At 40.7% G+C, this 12,141-nt stretch overlaps 1 protein-coding gene across 2 annotated transcripts in view; it reads left to right on the plus strand.

The window, feature by feature from the left end:
* Positions 1–2,323: 2,323 nt before the first annotated feature.
* XRCC5 (X-ray repair cross complementing 5) overlaps positions 2,324–12,141 on the plus strand; it is an 87,700-nt gene continuing 77,882 nt past the window's right edge. The window contains exons 1-5 of one of the 2 annotated variants that reach the window (XM_037524007.2): positions 2,324–2,361; positions 5,639–5,752; positions 7,826–8,009; positions 8,929–8,977; positions 10,180–10,302. In XM_037524007.2, the coding sequence (XP_037379904.1) occupies positions 5,657–5,752; positions 7,826–8,009; positions 8,929–8,977; positions 10,180–10,302 (452 nt within the window). In that variant the 5' untranslated portion in view covers positions 2,324–2,361; positions 5,639–5,656. The other variant, XM_037524006.2, reaches the window with a different exon arrangement.

Genomic DNA, 12,141 nt, shown 5'->3' on the forward strand with positions numbered 1-12,141 from the left:
GAGTGAAAATAAATCACTTCTGCTTTACATTTTACTGGTCAAAGCAGATTTCAAAACCAGCCCAGTTTCAAGGGGAAGGGGCTATACTAGGGAGTGAATACCTGAAGGTGTGACTTATGGGGGCCACCAAAATAATGGTGTAATTTTCCTTTTCTTATCCCAGCCATTGTCCTCCTATGCCCCAGTGGCTACCACATAGGTCTCTATTCAAAATGTCCCTTCTCTGCTACTAGCCATGGCTTGTCAACCTCTTGCCCTCCCTCTTCATCTTCATATCCAATTCTGTATTGTATAAATTCAAATGGAGCCTGAACTGACAGAAAGAAATCCTTTCACTTTGGAAAAAGAAGAAACCACCTGCCCTGTCACATTAATAATGCTTGCCCCCTGCACCCTTTATTATGGAGCTTTTTGCCAGGGAAGGAGTGCTTGAAGTCTCAATCTGTTGACAGTACCTTGATTGCCTGGTGACCCAGAGTGGATGATTCTAGAGACTGGTATAGAATGGCTGAGCTGCAAACAAGCACAGGTATTGGACTATCTTTTATCTATCCTAGGAAGCAAACATGTACTGGAGGGTGTTGGGGGAGTGAGAAAGAGAAGAAAGAGAAAAGACAGATTGGAGAAGGGGAAGAAAAGAGAGGAATAACTAGAGATGACACACAAGATAAAAGTATGGTTATAAAGTGTGCAAATTTCCTTCCCTGTGGTGAGTCCAGTAATTCTACTTACCTCTCATATAAAAATATTTTAAAATATTTTCATTATAAAAGAACTCCGTCTTTGAACCAGCATCTTAAAAGGCTCTCCTAAATTCTGTGAGCTCATTCTGAAAATGTCTGACTCTGCTGGCCTCAGGGTATTTCTAACTTCTGATCCTTCCAAGCTCCTCCCTCCTCTGGCCTCTCCACATCTTTCCAGCTTTAGTTCCTGCTGCTTCAGCGATACAATTTTCAAGAGGGCAAGAGTAGGATTGGATTAAATTCTCCAGTTTGGGCAGAAGTTTGTAGACATTTTGCAAGATGCTGGATTCCTTGTAGAATTGCCTGTTGGCCTATGGGTCATTTGGTACAGAAATTAGCTGTTTCTGTGCAAGGTTGGGTTTGGGCCCACCGCCCTCAAATGGGGAAAGGCTGCAGGCTTGTCAAGCACTATGACTGACAGCTGCCACTTCCAGAACACCTGCCTGTATTTGTTTTCTGGAATCAAACTTCCCCACCTTCCTTCAAAGGTAGGGACGCTCCAAACTATCGGGAGATCCTTAGCAGCTGTGGTTTCATGCTTCTTGGTGTTTGAACATCCCATTTTCTCGACAAAAAATGCCCTTCTTACTTTTGAGTCCTACTCTTCCTTCAGAAGTTGGGCCCAAAGTCATTGCATCAGTTAAGTCTTTCATTAACCCCCCTTTTAAAAAAAGATTTATTTATTTATGCAAAAACTGGGGTACAGGCCAGACGTGTAGTCCCCATTTTGGAAGAAGAAACACATTTGTAGAGAAGTAGTCTTCTGAATTCATATTCACACCACTCATACTCAAAGAACTCTAACTCTGGAGGCCTGACACAAAGTGTTCTAAGTGCACGTCTCAGTGGGAGTAAAGGAAAGTGAATCTTTTAAAGAAGTAAATTGTATTTGTTAGGGGGGAAAGCATGCATCCCAACATCCATATATTCGATCTTCATCACCATGGAAATGGTGGCAAAAAGTGAAAGGGGTAATTGTTAGGGGGAAAAGGATGTCCTAAAGCTAATTCCATACAGGCTTTGTGGACTCCACCCCCACCCCAGGCCAAAGCCAAAGACAGTGGGAACTCCGAATCCCTTCACCACCAAAGGGAAGGTGGCTGGGACCTGAGGGTGGGGTTAAGCAGCCAGGTTGGTATAAAGCCAGACACGTGGGCTCTGGAGGAGTCCCCTATTTTGATTCTCCGCCAGCTCGCAGCGTCTGGCCAGCTCAGAGAGTGCTTTTTGGGTTTCCAGGTTGTCGGATCGGGTAGAACGCGTTAAAGACTTTATTTCCCTATTTTCTCCCTGAGTTGTACATTTTCCTTATTTCCTTTTCCCTTGTAAATAAACCTTTTATTAACCTTTTGTGTGTGCCTGTAGTGAAGTATTCATAAGTCCCTTGTAAGCGCGCGGGTGAGGACCCACAGCCAGGAACCCGTTCAGTATCGGGGCTGCCCTATAACACATTCACCCAGCTCTAGTCTAACTTGGCCCGAAAACCACACGCGGCTCAGCTGGGCGGAACTGAGGACGTCTGCGCATGCTCGCAGCGCCTGCGTTCCTCCGCCCTTTCCAGTCTCCCTGGCGCGGCTTTTCCTACTACGGACGGATCCGAGTTCGCCGGAACTAAGTTGCGGTGCGGCAAGTTCCTACCCGGAAGGGGGGGGGCCGAAAGCCTGCGGAACGGCAACATGGCGCGTTCCGGGAATAAGGTAGAGCGGTTCTGGAGCTGGGCTTTGCCCACGCCCGGGTTTGGAGTGGGTGGTCGGAAGGCAGAATCGCGGCGATGCCAGGGAGAGAGGGGCTGTCACGGTAGTGAGTTGCGTAGGAAGAGCCGGGACCGAGTGATGCGCTATGAGAAAAGCTGGGGAGCCCCGAAGACCTGAATTTGAGCCTCCCCCGCTACCCAGCCCCTCCGCCTCCTCACCTCCATCCTGTCTTCTCGCTGCCCGCCACCCTCACCCCTCTCCTGTGTTCCTCTCTCACGATCGACTCTGTTCCCACCTTCTGCACGACCTCTGAGTCGGGGATTTTGAAATTCATTTGATAACGGAAGCGAGCCATGCCAAGCACCTGCGGCACAGGCTTCATCCTTAGGCGAGGGCTTAATACTTAATACTTTGGAGAGGAATTAGTAAACATTAGTAATCTAATGTTTATCATTTGTTGAAAACTTATTCTCCAGGAAGTACTGATCTGATGCTTTATTACTGTCGTGTTTAATTTTCACAAGTGCGTGAGATTAAAATTATCCCCAGTTTACAGGTGAGAAAATTGAGGCATAAAACAGAAGTCAAGCAATTCGCCCAAGCAGTTCGTCCAACCCAGTCCATAAGCGGTGGAACCTGGATTTGAATCCAGGCGCTCTGGTTTCAGAACCCTAGATTCTGCCTGTGTTGCTAGGAGGCTGTGATTCTCAGTGCCCCAGATTAGTAACAGACATTACAATGAATTTCTAAAATTATATATTCTAAATAGCGGCGGTGGGCGGGTACCAGTTGTCTCTGTAGGGTTACTAGAGGGAGGTGTGTTCCAGGGAGTTGTCTGTCTGTCCATCCACCCGTCACCCACCCACCCACCCACAAGCTAGGCTTTATTAGCGTCTGTTATACAGATAAAGTAGGAATTTGAGCAATTGATCCCTAGTCCCCTCAGCTCCCTGTTGGGAAATGCTAATTAAAAAGATTGTGAACATATGATGCCACTCACCTTTATTCCTCTTTTGGCTGCTGAAAACTTTGCAGCTCTAGAGAGCAGCTGTTTACTGCAAGTGGGCTTGCAGCAAAGTTCTAGCAGCCCGTATTATTTGGATATATAAATGAAGAGAAATATAAATGAACAGAAATGGATGTTCTGCCCAGTTTCTCTTTCCTGGTTTTCTTACTGCTGCCAGAAGAGAATTTGAAATTTTACACAGACCACTTGTCTACTTATAGACAGGAAGGTGCATTTTATTAAACTCTTTGATGCCATTTTTTTGATGTCTGATTCTTGGCAAAAGCCTTAGTCTTCTGACTTAGTTTTCTGGTTTAGCAGTAGACTTTTTGAACATGTATTAAATAAATGAAACAGCATATTTTGGGAGTCATGTTTTTTAAGATTCTTATGTAAATTTTCTGGCACTCAAATTTTCTAGTTTTTTTTTTTAACCAAACATGCAATTTTTATTCCAGAAATCTCTTAATATTGGTGTATTGTGTTCATTCTTTATAAACTAGGGAAAAACCTAGTCTTTCCATATGTTGCCTGAGCTATAACTAAATGTAGAAACCATCTATAACTTTCCTGATAGGAGCTCATCAGGTTTTTTAAATATTGATACTTCTAAACTTAGGAACTCACTGCTTAAGAAAACAGTTAATTCTTTCATTGCTCACTTGTGTTATTTTTCCCCTTATATAGAGTCAAACAAAGTTCCCTGTAACTTCCATTTACTGATCCTTTTATCTCTCTTGCAGACCAATATTTTTAATAACAGCTGTCAGATGTTTGGCGGGGCCGGAGCAGGGGAGCTATCATGTTCCCCTAAATTTTTCATCTGTGCCTCAAAAATCCAGTTTTTTTTTCCAACCACTCCTCATGTCACATGTTCTCCAGATCCTTCTCTAACATGCTCACTTCATGTTCATTAATAGTTAGTGTTTCTTATACGATGTGATGCTTTAAATTGCTCACAGTTTGTCAAATATGGTCTTATAAGTACAAAACACAGGTGAGATAGTCAATGTTAAGAATTTTAACTCTGGAAAAGACCTTAAAGCTCCTGTAGTCTAGTGGCTTCTTCCTGCTTCCTAGAATTAAGTAAGCTTAAAATGACATCCCAAAGATTCAGAACTAATTGGTAATAAAGATGGAATTGGGTCTCAGGTCTCCAGACTTCTAAAGTAGTCTTTTTTCTTTATTTTCCTTCCTTGAATTTATTACACCACTGATACTTAGAATATTTTGGAGTATGGCATGAGATAGGTGATGATGTGGTGCTATCGTTATATCCGTACTGGTAACTCATACTGTGAAATTGTGAGTGACTGTTCATATCTTCTCCAACTCATTCAGTTATGTTTTGGGTACCAAATACAGAATTTAGCATATATTCCTTTTACCTTTAGTTTTTGTTTCCCCTATTTCCTTAGTACCCTACATACCTGATTGCTATCTAATGTATCCTTTGAGCATATATCCATTGTAGCAGTCACCTATTGTCACAAAAATGCTTCAAAACAGATTGTACCTCAAATCAGTGGCTTATAAGTATGTATTCACATGCTTATAGGACTTCAAATCATTTGCAGTTTGCTGTATTTTAGGTTCATCTTGACAGGACTTATCTCTGCGATGCAGGTTGTTTTCCGATCTGCTCACTACAGGTTTATTTTTGGGCTCAGATCAAAGGAGAAGCAGCTATCTATAGCATGCTCCTGTCCTGGCAGATACTTCCTAGGTTTCATTTTTTTAAAAAAATTTATTCATGCATACAAGAACTAGGGTACAGGCCAGAGGTGTGGGTGGTGAGAGGATTCACCATAGAGCGGGGAACAGAATAGGCAGATAGACCAAAGTACACTGCTGAGGGGAGCAGTGGGCAAGACAGGAGAGGTCTGCTGCGCCATGTGGGTAGCTCCCTGGCCGGGGATTGAACTTGTGCTGCAGTGGCAGCAGATAGCTACATAGGTTGCGTCTTAACCCCTTAAGCCACGGAGGAGGCCCACTTCTAGCTTTTAAAAAGTATGAAGACTATTTCAAGTTTCTCCATGGTGAAAATTTATGTTGTTTAGACTGCTCCTGTCTCTTTATCATGCATCCCCTAAATGTCAGTTCAGGTTCTGTGAGTGAAATGAACAAAGGATGTTTCTGTCTTGTCTTAGACTAGTTATTAGCATTTTCATAAATACTCTTTGGCACCTTATTTCTAGGCAGCTGTTGTGCTGTGCATGGATGTGGGCCCTGCCATGAACAACTCCTTTGCTGGTGAAGAATCACCATTTGAATTGGCAAAGAAGGTGATGACCATGTTTGTGCAACGACAGGTAAGTTGCAGATTTACCTTGAGATTATAATTATGATTTAATTGTTTGTCATCCCCACTTAATAATGCAAGACACCAGGCTTGTTATAATGTCTAGTCTCTGTGTTTTTTTGAGTTTTCTTCCAAACCCTCATATGCAAGTCAAACTACCATTAGATTCTTATATTTTTTTTTTTCTTTCCTCACTTTGGTCCCTCCCCTGGCTGTTAGTTTGTATAAGAAGCAAGAGGCAGAGTCAAATAATGTTTAAAGCACAGTCTCTAGAATCAGATGGCTTGGGTTTAAAACGTTGATCTGTCGTGTCATTTATTAACCTCATGTAATTTTTTGATCTTAAACAAGCCCTGCAATCTTTGTGCCTATTTCAGCTACCTTTTGCTGATGTTATACTATCTCAAAACTGCCTTAAATGATATTTAAAAAAAAATCTGTCATTGTTCAGTGGAATGTCCTGGTGGCTCAGTTGGGTGATTCTTGAGGCCTCTTGTGCAGTTGTACTCAGATGGTGATTGGGGTGGAGTCATTTGCAGGGTAAGCCAGGTTATATATCCAAGGTGGTTCACTCCCATGACTGCTAGTTGGTGCCTCCTAGTGGCTGCCAGCTCAGTTGGGGCTGTCGATTTGAACCTATACATGTGGCCTCTCCACATAGCTTGGGATTCTCATACTATAGCAGCTAGTTCTACGAAGTGTCCCAAGAGTAGATATTCTAAGAGACCAGCCAATGGCTTTTTATGAGCTAGCCTAAGAAATCCCAGAATGTCAGTTTTACTGTTTTCTCTTAGCCAAGCAAGTCTTTTTACAGCAAGTTCACATTCAGGTTGGATTTGGAGGTCAGTTAGATTCCCCTGTTGTTTTAAGGAGTAGCCTGCAAATACTAGGAGAAAAGGAACGGATGGTGGCCATTTTGGAAGCTATCAACCACAGTGCCTCAGTGTCCCATGTGTAAAGTGTAAGGAAATAACATCTCTCGCAAAAGGTTGTTTGAAGAATAAAAGACTTAATGTAGATAAAGTGCTTAAAGTAGTACTCGACATATTGTAAATACAATTTAAGTGTTGGTAGTGGTATAATTTTCTGCCCTTTCTACCTGGACTGATGGCTACTTTTTCTAAATCCATGAAGGCAATTATTGAGAATAATATGACATAAAGCTATTATCCCATTGTCTGGTGCTATATTGTAAAAGCTGTTATCCCATTGTCTGGTGCTATATTTGATTATTTTTTCTTAAAAAATAAGTTATTACAGCTAAACTTTAAGTCTCTTGTGTAAAAAAATCCCTTCCCAATCCTCTTCTTTCCTCCTCCTCTTCTTCCCTCAGAATTCTCTGTTATAGTTATGTAAAAATTATACTTTTGGGCATAAATACATTCATTAAAAAATATTTAATATTGTATAATATTCTCTAAGGCACTTGTAATGGTATTACATGATATGTGTATGTTTTTTAACCCTTGTGATTTTGAGATTTATTTATGTTGCTAACCATTGTATAAATTTATTCACTTTTACTGGGGTAAAATATTCCATCATGTAAATATTCTGCAGCATATTTTTGCATTTCCTTATTAGTGGCAGTTTTGCCGTGTTTTAAATAGGGCTGAAGTGAATGTTCTTGTTCATTGTCTCCTGTGTATACATGCAAGGATTTCTTCATTCTGAGTAGGATATGAACCAGCAATTTTTTTTTTTTGATCGCTGGAAAACTTAAACCTTGCGTAGTCATTCCAGTAAGACAGGGTAACATCTTTTCAAATTATTCGTGATTAGTTTTTTTTTAGAGAAAGAGAGACTGTTTTGACTGGTAGTACCAAGAGCAGTTGGTGACCACCTTCCCATTCCCTTTACCCTAAATTGTGCTGAAATGAAGGGGGGACCTGATGATGGAAAAGTCTGCTTACAACCTAGGCATTGTCAGTGCCCCACTGCCGTCTGGCCTAATGTTCGGTAGTTGAGAGTGGCCCGGGACCTGGCAGTCGGAAGTATCGTTGTCTTACTCCCTCAAAGGTAAGTGTCCAGTGACTTTCAGGTGGTTCTATGTGGTTTTCAACCTTGCAACATTTTCCTCTAGGTGTTTGCTGAAAACAAGGATGAAATTGCATTAGTCCTTTTTGGTACAGATGGCACCCAGAATGCCCTAGCTGGTGAGGGTCAGTATCGGAACATCACTGTGCACAGACACCTGATGCTTCCGGATTTTGACTTGCTGGAGGACATTGAAAGCAAAATCCAACTAGGTTCTCAACATGCTGACTGTATCCTTTGTCTACCTTAGAAGAAGAAAAAACTTATTTTATCTTGAGGAGTCATTATCTAGTTTGGTGAGGCTCTCTAAGAACCCCAGCTCTGAGTATGTGGACATTTTTGATTCTAAGAATAGGAAGGTGACAGGTATTAGCATTTAATGTGAAATTAATCAGGTTGCCTTGGGTGCCTGAACTTCAGGCCTTTCATCGCTTGCCTGTTCTTTGTACCAGTGCTGTTGAGGGGCTGGAGGGTGTATATAAGGAAGTGACCTGGGGTTACATGTATTTGCTATGTGTACAGGGTATGGTGATGACTAGGCATGTTTGCATGTAGAGAAGATATTTTAAAAGAGTACCATAAGCATTCTTCATGCTTTCTTGGGTGGAGGACATTTTTGTGCCGAAAATCAGACTAACATCTAAACTTTTAGTGAGATTTCCAGTTTCTTTTATAGTTGTCCTGATTTTAAGGGGTTACTTTTGTTTTTCTAAACAGTGCTATCCCTGGGCACTGGGAGGTGCTATTGTACTGGGAGTGACTTATAAATGGTACATTTTAGCTTATTTCATATTTAAGAAAGAACTATACATGCAAAAAGTGGGTTCCAGGTACTGTAAAATAATATAATTTTTGATTAAATGAATGGGATATGTTAGATTACCTTCCTGGTTATATATTTCAGGATAGATAGATAGATAGGTATAGACATAGATATATACACACAGACACTTGATATGTAGCATATATAAATATATGTTAGTGAAATAAACTTTGAAAGAAGGTCACTTGGACAAGTAATTTTAAATCATCATACAACCAGCCCAGTGTCTACAATTTCTAGTACTGTGAACATCAGTGCTAAAAAAGTTGCTGATTCTTGGCATAAAGGGACTATTTGGTATTATCTCCTGCCCTTAACTAGCTGAGTTGTGGATGCCCTCATCGTGTGCATGGACGTGATTCAACAAGAAACTGTGTAAGTGTCTCAACTGAAGAGACTGGAAATGTGCCTTCATGCAGTAATTGTATGGATTGATGTATTCCATGTGATTCATTGTTAGTCAGGTAGCCTGTTTGCATGGCTAAAGAAGCATTTATAGAATTTGATAGAAATCAGTGGTTCAGGTCAACCTCTCTTTTTTTTTAAAGTTTAAAAAGAGGAAGGGCTCTTCTTGGTGAGAATTTCTCTGGTAGAAATAAATGTTTGGCTTATTTCAGGTTCTTTCCTAGTTGTCTTCAGCTGACTACAAGGGAATTTTAAAAATCCTAAGTGATGTGGTCCAGTTATAATTGAAATTAAACTCTGAGGTGCTTCCTACTTCACTGCTTAATTACTGGGCCTATTAAATGTACATCTCTAAGTAAAACACAATTTATTCCTTGATTGTTGGCAAAATATTTGCACTAAAACCTCAGGCCTAAATTGGTGTTATCACTTCTCAATCTCTGTGCATCCTGTGCAAAATCCTGGCGCTCGCCCTGTGCATGGAACCAGGACAAGGTGTTTGGAAAGTGATCCCTTGCAAGACTGAAGTTGCAGTACACTGAGAGAGTCCCTTGTTTACATTCTCCTATGTGGAGGCCAGAAAGGGATCCTTTTTCATCATAATGATCACACCTTTTTTTTTTTTTTTTTAAAGATTTATTTATTTATTTTTACAAACACTGGGTACAGTCAGAAACGCGGGAGGGTGAGAGAATTCACCAGAGCCAGAGTGGGGAACAGAACAGGCAGACTGACGAAATACACTGCTGAGGGGAGCAGCAGGCACGACAGGAGAGGTCTGTTGCGCCATGTGGGACCCTCACCAGCTGCCGGGGATCGAACTGGTGCTGCAGAGGCTGTGGGCAGCTTCGCAGCCCAGCGCTCAACCGCTGCGCCACCAGGGTAGGCCCTCATAATGATCACACTGTTAACGGAAGTTGAAGTTGGGAAATCAGGGATATTATATTTCCTTAATGCTTTGAATTTTTTTCCAAGGTGTTAAAGTATGAGTTATATGTTTAATAGGAACTTGACTAAGCATCAGTAATACATGGACTTCTGTAATGTAATCCATTTGTTAACTATGTCTAGAACCATTCCTTTGCCTCTTTCTAGTCAGTGACCAGGTGCATTTGAATTTATAGGAAATAATTCAGGAGAATGATTTTTTAATGTGATCAACTCTCTTTTAGAGGGAAGAAGTTTGAGAGAAGGCATATTGAAGTGTTCACTGACCTCAGCAGCCCATTCAGCGAAGATCAACTGGATATTATAATTCAGAACTTGAAGAAATTTGGCATCTCCCTGCAATTCTTGTAAGACTATGAGAATTATGTTTGTAGACAAAGCCTGTGCTCTCATAATGCAGTGAGTGGGACTCCCTCATAAAGCACCTGGCTCCCAGGAGACTTCTCTTTCTGCTTTGAGTTGGGGTCTGTCAAATGACTGTCCTTAGCAAACATCCACTGATTATTCACTCTGTTTCAGGAACTCTCTTGAGTTTTGGTGATAGGGGATGAAAGTCACAGTGAAACCCAGGAATTTAGTTCTGTAGCAGATTGTCTTTTCACTATTCTTGGACTCAAAGAATTGAGGAATTATAGGAACCTTTTGAAGACATTCAGTTCTTCTACCTACATAGAAGACTTTACCCAAACAAGTAATTGATTGATGATATCTTTTCTTAACAGTTCTGGAGAACTGTGTCTTACAATCAGGAGATGTTTTTAGGATAGAGAGAAATGTCAACTCTGGAATCATTTTAAACACATAATGCTTTTTTTTTTTTTAGCTTCTTTTATATATCTAACAGATATATGAATTTTATATCTCTAAAGGATAAGCACAGTGTAATTTATTTATTTGTATTTAGAGATGAGCTATATGAATTTAAGTGGAAAAATGTATTTCACAGTTTGTTGGGCAAATAGAAAGTCCTTTCTCCTCTAATGATTTGAATTTCTCTCCAGGCATTTACTTCTTTTATTTCTATCTCTACAGAAAGTTCTTTCACTGCACTCCCCCTTCCTGGTGCATCTTAAACCTGTCTTTTCTTGTCCTAGTTTTGGTAAAAGCAGAGTGATAGTATAGGATGTTGAAATAGTAGTCTTCTAGGGACACTCATTTTTCAGGTTGAGAACTGTACCAGAAAGCCTCCAGCTCAGAGTGGTAAGGTTTTGGGTTCTTTAAAATGCCTGCCATGGGGAATTAAGAACTTCTCTTGTATGTTCTTAAGACTGCTGAGGGGCATCTCTCTGTAAAACTGTAGAAAAATACTTCAAACTGATACTTGTTAAGACAGTACTTCAGAGAAATTCAATGCTGTTTAAGTGACTCTTCTTACAAAGTTGAGGTTTTCTCAGTACTTCAAAAGCCCAGCTCTGCTCTGTTCCCTGTTTGGAATCTGAGGATACCTTTACGTGGCTGAACATGCTACACTTCTGTCAAAGTCTTTGGAAAGGGCTACTCTCTGTGAGCAGTCCTGTAAAGTGCACTGAAGAGGAAACAGCTTTTTCTTTTACTTGCTTGTTATTTAGCCAGTTGCAGTTTTCCTTGGGTAACATGCTGCCCTCCTGGGCTACAGACCTCCTGCACACAAAAGTCGAATTTTGGTTTTATTGTTTGGTGGCTCTACTTAGATTAAGAAAATACCAGCAAGCCAAATAAGCACTGTGTTCTGAGCAGGCTCATTCCTTGGACCTAGTTTTCAGTTTTTCTAAAGAGAAAGTTTATTTCTAGTCTAAAGCAGGGTAGAAGAGAACTATTATTGTAACTTCTTTTTCCAGGATAAATTTCTGACTCTACATTTTAATGACATTCATCTCTTCTTCCTGGTTGATGATGGGAAACAGCAATAGCCTGATGAAAACCCTGTGTGGCATACCCTGCTCTCTGGAAGCTCTTTATCTGATAGCAAATGCAGGTCGTACATATTTGTCATGCTGAATATATGTCGAAGCAGTTTAAATAGGAAACCCTATTTTAATTATAGAAAATAAAATGATTAAGAAACTACCTATAACCATCCACATAGGGGTGACCAGTAGGTAATGTTGAGTGAACTGAAAAGATTGCTGAATCAGCTGCTTAGGTTTCCAGGGGCAAAGCAAAGTGATACTTGCTCCAGTGGAAAGGCTTTGCCTTATCACTCACTA

This window comes from Talpa occidentalis, unplaced genomic scaffold (assembly GCF_014898055.3).
Source record: "Talpa occidentalis isolate TD23 unplaced genomic scaffold, MPIMG_talOcc4v2.1 talOcc4.3, whole genome shotgun sequence".
Lineage (NCBI taxonomy): Eukaryota > Metazoa > Chordata > Mammalia > Eulipotyphla > Talpidae > Talpa > Talpa occidentalis.